The sequence below is a fragment of the Lissotriton helveticus genome, chromosome 6 (assembly GCF_964261635.1).
Source record: "Lissotriton helveticus chromosome 6, aLisHel1.1, whole genome shotgun sequence".
Lineage (NCBI taxonomy): Eukaryota > Metazoa > Chordata > Amphibia > Caudata > Salamandridae > Lissotriton > Lissotriton helveticus.
In genome coordinates, this window is record NC_136067.1 from 1527991990 (window position 1) to 1528005588 (window position 13599).

The 13599-nt window shown below is 42.1% G+C and overlaps 1 protein-coding gene across 1 annotated transcript in view; it reads right to left on the minus strand.

Annotated features, from left to right (window-relative positions):
• Window positions 1–1137: 1137 nt before the first annotated feature.
• Window positions 1138–13599, minus strand: part of CCDC85A (coiled-coil domain containing 85A) — a 37737-nt gene continuing 25275 nt past the window's right edge. Inside the window, exon 2 of the mRNA XM_078649309.1 lies at window positions 1138–8842. Within this exon, the coding sequence (XP_078505435.1) occupies window positions 7880–8842 (963 nt within the window). The 3' untranslated portion in view covers window positions 1138–7879. The remainder of the gene's footprint in view (window positions 8843–13599) is intronic.

The window sequence follows — 13599 nt, forward strand, 5'->3', positions numbered from 1 at the left end:
CACATAATCACTGTTGGTTTCATAGCCTGCTGTAATGCCACAAGGCACTATGCAACCCGGTAAGAAAGGAACTATTACAAATATATTGTTGGATATGATTTGACTTTTAATATAGAATTACGAACGCTCACCAAAAATACTCTTTTTTTTCGCTGCTGTTGTGTGAAGCCAGCTTCCAGTTATTAATAAGAACATCCTTCATCAAAGAAAATCACACTTCTGTAGTCATGATTACATCAGCAGAGTTAAGAAATTGGCAGACATTTCTGTTTAAATTATCGTATAAGAATGTGGCTTATTGCTAACATTCTTGAGATCAAACAATATCAGTATTTGTGGATAGGCACAATGTGAAATGAGATGCCTGATTTAAAAGGAATGCATACCTTCTGAAGGTATTCCTGAATTTGAACAATAGTGGAAATGAAATGCAAACAAACAATACAACAAAAAATTGAACACAAACAGTCCAATATAAATCCAGTATTAAAGGCACACATATTGCAATCGCACGGAAATTGTTCAACAAAATATCAGAGAACAGTTTTGACAAAAGCCAAAAAAAGAAAACAAAGATGCGTTGCTATGGATAGGAAGCACATAATGTATTATCAATCAGTTTTATATAGCCTTGTAAAATTCTGAATTATTTGCATTTGTTGAAATTTGTTCGGAGGTTTCTTTGCTGAAAAATGTGATTGTCAACTTACTACACATGCCTATGTGCATCTATCTTAATTTGAAATGCTAGTATCAGGCTTGCCTGCATTCTAAACCCCGTAGTTGAAAACATATAGCTAGCCTAAAGGAAACGATCAACAGTCCATGGCTACTGGCGGCATGAAATAGGTAGCTTGGCTCTTAGTGTGTTCTTGTATGTATGCCATCAGAGTCGAAATAGTGCTATGGGCCCTGCTGCAAGCAAGGACATTTGATGTCCTGCTCTCCACCTGGGGAGTAAAAGACAGCCATAATTTTGGTGCAGAGGCCCCCTCATGCCCCTGGGTCCCAGTGCCCCCGCAGCTGGCTAATCATAGCCAAAGCACTGAATGCCACAGTCAAATATCACAAAGATTCGTTCAACTGTACCTCCAAACAAAACAAACACAATATATATATATATATATATATATATATATATATATATATATATAATATAAAAAAATCACACACAAAATAAAACATAAATCAATAACAACCTACAGTAAAGTTGTCCTTGTGCACAAGACAGAGCATTATCAATTTGAAATTCATAAAACATACATCTTGTTTTAAGCAGAGTATTCTGCACCATGAAATATGCAAAAAATAAGCTATATGTAATATATATTTATGTAATTACAAGTGGGCATATACATACATGTATATATACCTACACACACATACGTATATATGTGCACAACCAACACACACGTTTGCAATGAATTTCGCATGTGTATGAGTGTGCAGAGAGACTTTAACAATACTAATTGTTTGCATTTTCTAATGTTCACTCGTATACATGTGTGGTGTGGTTAGCAAACAGCATGTGTTACCTCATCAGTTCATTTACAGGTCAACTCCACACCATGATGTGCCATTTACCATTTAGTCTTTAACATTCTCATTTGACACAAAATCAAAGCTCATTGCTAATCATAAAGTGCCCAAGGTACAATAAACATAAATTCTACACCTCTTAAAGCTTCCAGATTAATCAATGCTTAGAGCGTGACAGCTGTTTCTCGAAAGTACGTCATGAAAAATTCTGGAGCCGTACACACATACCACAAAAACTTCAAAACCAACATCTCACTTTACCCACTTGGGTAATCAGAAATGGATCCGACCGTCTCTGCAGAGGTTACCTTTGTCTCTAACAAGTGGTCATAACTGTGTTCTTCAGAAAAATTGTAACTATGACCTTTGGTTAAACCTCTTGACGGTAAATATGTACTGAAAAGTAAATCACTTTTGCAGAAAGTCCATATTTCACCAAAGCGTCTGCCTCATGATTGAAGCTATCGTCCTCGGGTGAAGCCATACGAAAATTTTATTTTAGCCTGAAGTTTAATATTAGTGTATATGTAAATGTTCATTTGCAGGTTGGAAATGGTTTTTAAAAAGATATGCTGTCTCCTAACTAGATGAGTTTAATTCACCACATCTCCCAAAACCCACCCACTCTTGCCACTTTTGAACCAAGAATATCCCCCATGTAGACCTATGCTGTTTTTTAGAGTATGCAAAAATATCCAATTTTTAAACACAAAGTTCCTTTAAGGACTAAGAAAAATCTATCTTTGTCTCAAGAAATAAACATACAAGGCATAGACACAACACCTTTTCAGTTTCTATGACACGTTTCACTGAAGAAGGGAGATTTGCACTTCAGATGCCCTGCCACCTTAAGCTTGTGAAAAAAACTAGAGCACTTGATGGGATAAGGGATGACAGAAACCGTATGTCACAAAAACTACTACTTCCCAGCAGAAGCCGAATAGTCAGGGAAGGAAGAGTGAGATTTCTAAAAGTGATTTGAACTGCTGTCCTAAATGGACTCTTGGCAATGGCTGAACGCAAAATGATGCCTCCCACCCTCCCCTCCCCCTACTGGCAGAATATGAAGAGGGGTCCCTGAATCTTCAATATCTCAGACATTCATTGGCCTTGGGGTTGAATTGGGGGCCATAAAGGTTTGGGAACCCAACCATATGGGGGCCCTTTGTGCAGCAGGACCCTGTGAACCCCATCTGACTCTGGAAACGACACCCTCTACACACAGTGCATGGGGTGAAGAAACATTGACCATACCATTTCAAGCTAACCCCTTGAATACATGACGGAATACATTCCACAGTTGTTATTTTTGAATGTACTAGTTATTAAGCTACTCCGCCCTACTCCCGGACAAGCTTAGTAAAATAGCAGGCCTAGAAGCAAAGAATTTTGATTCTAAATACACGCTTGCAGTTCTTTCATCTCATGTATAAATTTGATCCATATTTGTAGTAACCTAAATGTTCAACCAACTTGAACTATGTCTTGGAGCAATAATGGTTCCTGGAAAACATTTAAACATTTATAGTGATTAACAGGGAGACATATGCTGCCATATCACCCCACCAGGGCCATGAGCATGGGGTGGGTTCTGCAATAAGAACATTTTGCAGGCAGGCATACCCAACCCAGAAATAAGTATACGATAGCGAATGGGCTGATTCCAGGATAAAACTGTATTTTTCTATATTGAACATTGCAAAAGGGAATACCAGTGTCATTGATGGATACAGCTGGTATATTGACAAAACTTTGTATAATGTTACCTTAATCCGGATAAAACAGAACATGAACCCATACAATGTCTGCAAGAGTAGAAAGGGAGGGTTCTGGTAGGAGAAGCAGATTACCAAACGTGTTGCAAATTCAGTTTTGGTGTCCCCTTCTACACCTTTGCCTATGTATTGTCACTCACCTCTCAGGCACCAGAGAGGCATGTACCATTACCCCACATCCAAGGCACCATGACAATCCCTAGCGTACCTTCCTCAAGATAAAATAGCATCTTTGGGAAAAAAAGGATAATTCAAAAGTAGCCTTTCACCAATACCAGGCACATGGAACCTTCAGACCGTGTAGAATTCTCAAGATTACCACCCCCCCTACCCTATACTACATATGCGCATAGTACCAGGCAGGAAATTTGTGGACTATCCCTTTAGTTATGGAGTACTTGCTCAAACTGTAAAACTGAACAATTACTATGTAGCCCTGGGAACCCAGGCACTTTGGAATATTCAGGATCCCTGCTAACACTGCTGGGGATTTGCAGGGCCCAGTATCCCGGCCAGGGACTCCTGCATGGCAATACTGATATCCGCCATTTTCTCATTCTGGCGTGTCTGAAATCAAGGACTCCGGCAGCTGTCATGAGGCAGCGGTGTCAAAAATTAAATTGTGGTGGCAGAAGATCCTCCAACCAAGTCTAAAAGGAGGGCCTACATGTCTAAAACATTGTATTAATTTAGTTTCTTGAAGTTTAATGCGATTATGCATTTCTGAAAACCCCGCTCTAATAGTGTAGTCACAAATGTGAGGAGGTTTATATCATGAACTCAAACACCAAAGGCGATAGAAGAGAGTCTTCAGCAATTTGATAATCTCTTTAGAATTATTAAAACAAGCCTGGCTTTGACGACAGGGGCCTAGGCTGCCAAACAAAGAAACACAGCTCGCCAGGTTACCTCACTGCGACCCAGACATAGTCTGAAAATCTCAAAAAGGCAAACATCCGGTTTAGCAAAACTTTCCATCACACATACTAAGAGTGAGACAATGCATGGAGAAGGCAGTTTAGGTGAACAAAAAATAACTTACTCAGTGAAGCAGAGCTACTATTCTAATAGTTCTAAAATTGTGTTTTGCTTCAGTACAAAACTAATGTATTGTATATACATGGCAAATACATACGCATAGCAATTCTAAATGTAAAAGGTCATTATTTCAAACATTTCCTGAAAAAATATTCATTTTCAGATTTCAGGCGTCTTACAACAGAAATATTGTGTCCTACAAAAAGATTCTCGTGGAATGCTTAACAATTCTGAGTCACACCCCTGCCCTTGTTTTTTATTCTTTTTTCAAACATGAAGAAAGTACTATTTCCAAAAACAGAATTTGCTGGCAGACCAAAAGTGCCCGCCACGTCCAATCTGACCATGATCCTGTCACATCATATTACAGGCAAAAAAGAGACAGGCGACCCAGTTGAGAATATTCGTAATTAATATCCATCTAAACATTAGCCATCAGACACTCCATACAAATAGCATCAAATGTCATGTCACCCAGTTGGCCCCTGTTGGCGGACTCGTTTGCTACAGTTGCAACTTCTCATCTAGCGAAGCATCTCTTGGAAAACGGAAACCTAACACCGCTGTGGTTGAAAACATAAGGCAAGCCAACAAGTCTGTAAAATCTCTCTTTCCACACATAGTAAAGTGTACGATCACCTCAACGATTGGATCTGCTTTCAGGTCCAATGTGATCTTCTGTTTGAAAAGACAGAAAAATATTTATGTGGAGCAAAACCCGAAGTATGCCCTTTCCAGTATTTTTTTTGCCAACACGGCAAGTATATTTTCAGCCATATCTACAGAAGGCATCTTTTTATCTTGCCGAAATAGTCATTGCAGTTCTGTCTTGGCCTAAACAACCTGGCATCTCTCATAAAATTTAGGGAGGGGCTAGGCCACTCCTGCAGCATTTTCAGCATATTTATGATTTACCACTTTTGCCACACAATCCACCATCTTCTGCATTATTTGGAAATCATACAGCTTAAAAGTTGCTGTAAAAGAGCCACATGTGCGGTGGACAGTGGCAGACCCTTTGCAAAGGTTAAGCAGTGCTTAATTTGTAACAAAAAAAAAAAAAGTGCCAGGGCCCTCCTCTGGACCTCTGGAAGCCACACCAGGGTGTACCACGTATTACCCCTGCCAGCGCTGCCAATTACAGTACCAACACAACTACTAACCCTCACACTCCTACAAGTGTGATAATTCAGACTGTTCAAGGCCCCCACAGCTCTAACAATGGTGTGGGAGCTGGTATTAGCAGTTTTTAATACATATTGAACGAATAAACAACAACTGTTCTGCTTATCTTTAAATTACCCAAACAGTGCCACCATGTGGCAGCTATCATAAGCGCCAGAGTTGTTATTTAAGAGCCGGTGCTGGGCGCCGGATACCACCGGCTCAAATTAAGCACTGTTAACTAGTCACTTTTACGTAACTTATTTTATTAAGTGTTGCAGTGGGTCTCATAGATATAACTTCTGGTAAGAGTATTAATGTGTTAAAATGACAAAATAATATCACACTGCATTATTTGCCATTTTTTACTGCAAAATGTAGCTGATCCTGTCTCATACAGATTTCCTTCATTACTGCATAATTCCAGTGGCCTTGGTATGGGGCTTGCTTGGTGAACATTGTTGTGTGCTCCCAGTAGTGTACTGCAAAGTACATGATGGTTCCCCCCTCCCCCCACCCCTTCCTGCTTGACCCAATCGGGAACTCTCTAGTCATGGGCCCGATGCCCATGCACAGTATCGGAGGGGACACCCCTGGAGCTCATCCGTCACCCTCCACAAACCGCGAGAGCCACAGGGGTTAATGTTACGCCACTGTGGTCTCCATATAATTAATAGTGCCGCAAAGTTGTTCGCCACAGTTTCAGAAACAGCCGTGCTTTTTTTTTTACTGTAATTTGATGTGGTAATTAAATCAGAGACCGAATCGCATAAAAATCAAAACATAACACAGATGCCCACAATGATGATCGTGTATCTTCCTCATAAATTTATGGTTTGTTTTTTTGGATTATCGGAGCGCATATTAGTTTCTTAAGAGCATGCTTTTCCTTCACTAAAGAGGTTTGATGTTTTACGTTATAATCAAGTGCACACTGTTTCATGGTGTTTGGTGCTCAAATTGCATTTTGTTGCATAACTTCCTATGCATATCAAATCAGGAAAACGTAAATGTACCATCAAATCGAAGTATGACCAGGAATTTACCTATGTTGTCATGTTTTATTATGGTACATCACTGTGACACAATGAGTACACTTTTTTGCATCCAACAATATGAGACCACAATGGGGAGACCTATGAGATCACATTGGCATTAATTAGTCACTTCCAGATCTGTAGAACAGGGACAAAGACATCAATTCTACCTGTATCACTGTCCAACAAACATAATAAATGAGGAAAAGTAGGGATATTTCTGGGTAAAAAAATCTTACTTTTCACAAAGGTAGGTGTAAGCCTTAGCTGAGATTCATCCGAGCTAGACAATATACCAATTAAAAGTCATGAAGTGTTTCTAATTGCATTGAGCCAATTCATACCAAGCACCTAGCCATTTCATCAAACCAAACAGCTTAGAGAACCTCAAAATATTTGGTCCATATAAAAAATTAATGCCATGACTTCCATAAAAGAAAGGGCAGCAAGTCCTCCAAAACTCTTCTGACCACACCATTACAAATCACATTTGAGCATCTCTAACTGGTCTGTCTTTCACAACAAAACTATTTAGTTTACTTCACAAATTGATAAATGTGTGCTCCTTTAGAATCATTGCATTTCTACAACTTTTTGGTAGGTTTTTTTTAACTGAAAAAGTGTTCAGCTGTGTTTTAAAATTGTGTACATGTCGTGTGGATGATGCTTCCATCTCTGCAAACGGTTAAACATGCCACAATAAACTCTAAACTTAACACAGGATCGAACCACGTTTTGTCAAATACCTTTTATAGAAATGTCAGCTTGCTTATTATACAAATTCACAGGTCTTACTAAGTAGAACATAATTAAAACTGAACCTAAGAAACACACAAAAGCCACAGTAACTGACACACAAAAGCCACATTTGCTGACTATCGTTAAAAAGCACCTGATCTTGGTGACAACTAAAAGGAATTGTAATTTGCAATAAGACCTTTAAATACCACACAATATTTCATTGTAATGAGATTGCACTTAAATGATTCATTCAAATATGTTAAAAAAAATAGCATATGGTGCTAAAAGCTTCTTTACCAGATGGATCAGTTTGGTCTAGCAAACTTAAAACAATGTTAGCATGCCAAGATGGCTACAAATCAACTCAGTTTGTGATGCTGTAATCTTCCTTTATAGTTAAAACCAACAGTTTACTAGTAACAAACGAAAAAATGAAACACACAAAAATATAGTGGTGCGTAATTGATGGTGAACTGAACTGCCAAATGAAAAATGGGGCTAATGCTCTGAAAGTTATGATGCATGCTCTATCCTTACGCGTGAAACCATGAAATCATCCTTCACTTCAAAGGTAGCATATGACTTCTACTTGAGCAGTCTTTGCAAGTGTGGTTTCAGCAGGCTTATGGACCCACCATTCATTCCATTGTATACACTCCTGTGATGAGCCGACATGTCGTCTGCGACTTGTCTCCGTAACGTGCCTTCTCTGCTGCCCCCGCCGAGATGCTTGAGATGTTCTGGACTGCCTGCGTAATGCTGTTTGAGATGTTCGGGACTGCTTCCTCTTGCTTTCTGAAGATGATCTGTGCTTTTCTGAAGGTGCTCCGGGCTGCCGCTTCTGTGCTTTTGAAGTTCTGGACTACTCACAGGTCTGTGTTTTTGAAAATGCTCAGGGCTACTCATTATGTGCTTTTGAAGGTTTTCCGGGGTACCAGCGGTGTGCTTCTGCAGCTCGGGGCTACCTTTGACCACCACAACTTTGTGATGTTCTGGACTGGCGCCCTTCAGGTGCCTCTGTTGATCAGGGCTTGCTGAGCCTCTCGGCTTTTGAAGATGTTCAGGGCTTCCACTCCTGTGCTTCTGCTGCTCAGGACTTCCTTCATGCCTTGGTTTCTGAAGGTGATCGGGGCTGCTGTTCGGATGATGCTTATGATGATCCGGGCTATCTGTGCTTCCAGCACTAGAGGTACTACTCCCATCACCCACATCCCGTAGGAAAGTACTTGTGGTTGGATTTAATTGGCTTAGGCTAGTTTGGCTGTCTATTGAACTCCGGCTGCCCGCTCCACCGCTTTTCTCCTCGTCCAACATCAAACAAACCTCCTTCAGCTCCACATTTTCTTTGATCATGTCTTCTTGCCTTATTTCCAGGTCCTTCAGTTTCTGTAAATACAAGGCAACCTCCTTGTGCATTACTCCGGATGTGAACCTGCCCAGCCTCTGCCACTCACGGGACACTTTCTTCCCTTTCTGACGATCATCGTCCAGAAAACAGCAGAGGTCTCTCAGCTCCTGGTTATCTTCTTGCAGCTTCTGGTTTACATCCTTAAAAAGAAAAAAGATCAGCACAATCAGAAATACGTCTATAGGCTTAAGTTTAATGTTATTGCTAAAAATGTCAGGTTTTAAAAAGCCTAACTGGTCTTTCTGATGCTCTTTTGTTATTTTATGTACTGTATATGTTCAAGTTTTAAATTTGGGACCCATTTGGGATTACCTTATTAAAATATTCAGGTAATCACGAAAGGGTAACAATATAACACTTTTAAATGCTTGAAACACACGCGTGAGCCACGAAAGATAAATTTTTGTCGATATACAAAGTAGCACCTATTGGCATCGCTTATGTGCAGTTGAACAAATATAATGCAATATTATATCTGCCTGTTTCTTAAATCTTTATCTTTTGTTTATGTATTATGTCGCACCTGTTGACTGTCAGATTGTTTTTTTTTATTATTACATGCCTGCGCATTTTGCCTGCTTTTGTCGACATATACTCAAACTACAAAAAAGAAACCGAGGATGAAAGGCAGATTTATTTAAACTAGATGTTACACGTCTGTAATTATAGTTTCTCTGAAACTTAAAATTAGGGAATTCATTGACACCATACACATACCCGGAATCATAGAATGTGCTTCTATTTTAATCCTACGACTATTTATTTTAAACAAGGTTAGATTCTGCTTGCAGTTATGCTTAAAAAATGATAGAAGTCTGATTTCTCTACCCAGAAGTGTTTGAAAGAATGAGTAGAAAGTTATTTTGGGGTAACATAAACATCCGGAAAAGGCAAATATGAATACTACAATGAATGTGTGAATATAGACTAAAGACGTGTAGGTCTGAATTAATTTTGCAGAATTACATATACTATATACACATAAACTATAAAAGAATCAGACAGATTGTCCCCATTTCTATATAGATATACTATAAAAGCATCAGCCAGCCTCTTCCCATTTCTTAACATTTATGCAAAGTCAGCTTTTTTGTTGCAAAACCACATCAGGACCACCATAATCTCCACAAAAACATTTATAATCAAACGGCGATGATCGTGCACATCTGAAACAAGAGGCCCAACTATCTTTCAGATACATTTTGGGTCCTGAATTGACTGAATTAGGTCATCCAAGCAGGGTATATTATGTTTCTATAAAGTAGAGCATCAACCTGCTAACATTCACTATCAGATTGCTGCATTTGCTAAAAACCTACGTGCATATGTAAACTGATCCTTTTAGAGCAGCGATAGGCAAAGGATTTGACGTTTAATGTATTACTCCTCGTTGAGGGTGTTCACAATATTACCATTTTTTCTCAGGTACTATTCTAATGTTTCATTCCAAAATGAAAAATAATTGCTTTTTTCATATGTGTCAAACATGACCAATGTGGCCTTATGTAACACTTATGTAGCACGCTAAAAAAAAGTGGCCCACATTTGCATATTGCCATTCTTCGAAACACTGCTTCGGCGAAGTCTTATATACACCTGAAAACAAGTGATGCCACTTCTGCTCAAGCCCCCTGCCCCGCTTAATCTGCATACATTAATTGGCCGGCCCAGCGACAGAAAGGGAGAGACATCTCTGCCCGTTGATAAAAAGGAGGTAATGGATGCCCATCTGCCTCCACAAAGGCCACTCAGGGCCTCACTGGGCCGCTGGCGACATCAGAGCACACCAGACACAGCCCAAATTGGCCGCCCAGGCTGCCGTAAAAGCAGCCCACAGCTGGAACTTCAATACCAGCCCCTCGGCCATTGCCTGAGTGCATGCCTTACCAATCCGACCCGGTTGATAAATGCTTTTAACCAGTACTCATGCAGTTCGTGGTTGTGATACCAATTGTCAACAGAAAACTTAACACAGATTCCGTTCGCTTTAAGTTTTGGTAATGTTAGCCCTATTGTTCACGGATTCATACCATATGTGAATTGTGTGGTGTACTATGTCTCGCTCTACACATCTGATGTACCTGTGCACAGCTTACTTCAATATTCAAGAAAAGAGTGTTGGCTTTGATGATTGGCACTGCTGGCTCTTGTGAGGCCAAGCCTAACCCAGTAGGGAGCCCAGGTCATAGCCGCCCTCCCCCCCTCCATGGATCAATCAGCAGGTCGGACTGGTGCGGGAATTTTGCCATTGTAGAGGGTAGCAGCAATGCATCAGAAACAAAGTTATGGAAGTATGCCCTCTGGTTTGCCCTATGCCCTTCAAACTGACCAAAGGTAACAGAGGGTCTGGTCTAGAACCTAAATGGCAGAATTATGGGGATAGTCTGGCAATTCAGGAAAAAGATACCCCACCTTCACCACCAAGAGACCAACAAGGGTGGTTGCATGCCTGCCAACTATTACAGAAATTTCATTCTGCGAGGATGGGGCTGGGCCTTGCAGAGGCGTGGCCTTTTGCGGTCAAAGCACCTGAAAAGCACATTGACCCCCGCCCACAACCAATCACCCTCCTCCAAAACAGAGAAAAGGCGTGCAGACAGGCTGGTGCCAATTTCCTGGGGTGTTTTCACACCCCTTAATGGACATTGGCAATTCAAAGGCACTGTAAAAGGTGGATTTCCAGCTCGTTTTCCCTGCCACCTTGTGATATCGGCTCCTTACCGGGTAACCATGTGAAGGGAGCCGATATCGTATGTCACTGTGTGAGTTGGCAGGTATGTGGTTGTTTTATTCAGCAGGCTGGAGCAGAGACAGCTGCTGGAAGGGATTTAGGTGGCAGAAACAGCAGTAATTGCTAACCAGATAAAACGTGATGGTCAGCTGGTAGACCTAGGGAGTGGTAAAGGTTGCCATTGTCAGGGTCTTAATATGCCTGATGGGAGAGCCACGTGGGTAAGAAAGTGACAGGGTATAGCTGCAAAGGAGATATGGCAATCAGTGGTGGCTGGCATCTACGGGGAGGGGCGGGCAGGGTCACGCACAAAATATTATTAAAAAATAAAACTTACCTAGCATGATGTCCTCACTCCTAACCTCTTCTTTGCAGGATCTGGAACCCCCTTGCCCAATCCTGGCAATGCTCACATGAAGCATGTTGTTCGGAGCTCCAGAGTGCACTGGAGACCTGCACTGACTCTCAAACGAGCGGTCTTAAGACAGTTGGGTTGAGAGGTTTGAAGTGCACATGTGTGGCTAGCCATCGCCAGACGGCCGGCCAAAAAGACATGTGCCCTTTAAACAGTGCATTAGACAGTCAACCCTCCTCCTTGTTGCTGTCAGTCAGCAGTGGCCCCACCCCCATTCTGGTGCTTGGCTCTGGGATGAAAAATAAAATAGTAATGAACTACCATTTTATTTTTCATCTATTGGGCTTGGGAGGGGGTTATTTTAAGTGGGGCGGCGCTTCTCCACTCCACAGGAGAAGCCGCCCCTGATGGCTCTTGCAACCCTATCACATCCTGAATGGCTTTAAGAAGACAGACAAACAGTAGCATGGAAAGCATGGAGCGTGCAAATGTGAATCCCCTGGATTTATTATATGTAATGTGCAATATGAATGTTAAATGTGCCAACAGATTTTTTGCTGCATGCGAGCGGTAACAGTGATTTATGGTGAAAAACCTGCAGACTGTTTTCTCCAACGAAAGGACAGCACGTGTTGTTGGAAGTGGGGTTTGTTGAAGTATGACGTCCGAAAGGTTAGATGGCTTGACTGGGTGGTTTAGATATGTACAACAGGTCACTCACTCAACAAAAGCAGTTTTAGCAGGTTTATTGTGCGAATGAGCCCATTTGATTATCCAGTCCAGGGTTCACCAAAGTCGGTCCTGGAGGGCCAGATCCAAGCCAGATTTTATTAGCATATCCCCATTTAGGCGAATGTAGTTATCTTTAAAATTTGGCATGGACCCGACATTCGAGGACCGACTTTGGAAAACCCCGAACCAGTCCACAAATATATACCAAAGGCAGTTGGTAATCTAATTAAACAAGTAAGCTCAATGCTACCTTTACCTTATGATGTAGCTGCTGGTATCAGTGTTCTGCACCGTGAACTCACATGGGAGTGGTTTCAAGGGGTATGTGGGCACTGGGGCTTGAGCCCCAACAATATTTTAGCTGACGAGCTCCACTCTTGAAGGGACAAGAATGGTGAATCTTACAGTGCATCAATGCAGCACACACATCATCATTGTAGTGTCCTGCTGGACACGTTCTAGTCTTTTACAATCTGTAACCTACACTTTACACCCACCCACCACTGATGTCACGAGTCATGTGACACAGTTAATAAATAGGGCGGAGCGCACGTGCTCTTGGCCAGTTTACCAAACCACTACCCTGTCTGTATGAGCGCCGTAATGCGGGCCGAGGGCCCAACACCACATTGGCGACGAGGCCGGTCTTTCCCGCGTGTGCTACCACTGTTTCATCAGTAGGAAAAGGGGGGAGAGAGCTGCCCGCGCAAGGGGCACCCCCTATGACTGGCGCCGGCCGCCGGGAGGCCCGCGGGGCATGTGCCGAGCTCCGGGGCCTGCTTCAAGACACAAGGTGACCAGGAGCCTACCCCGCACCTCTCGTGTCCGCTGTGAGCCGCCCCGCCGTGGGAGTACCCCGAGGGAGACCAGCGGCCCGACCGGAGCCCACCCGCGTCGGCCGGGACAAAGTGACCCACCGGGAAAAGCAAGCCGAGCGGAGCCCACCCGCATCGGTCGCAATCAGGCCGCAACTGAAATGCCCCACTAGCGCGACCCTACACGCGGAGCCCACCCGCGTGAAGGTAAGAGGCCACAGACTAAGTGCGGGCATAGCGGAGCCCATCCGCATCTGTAGGAGA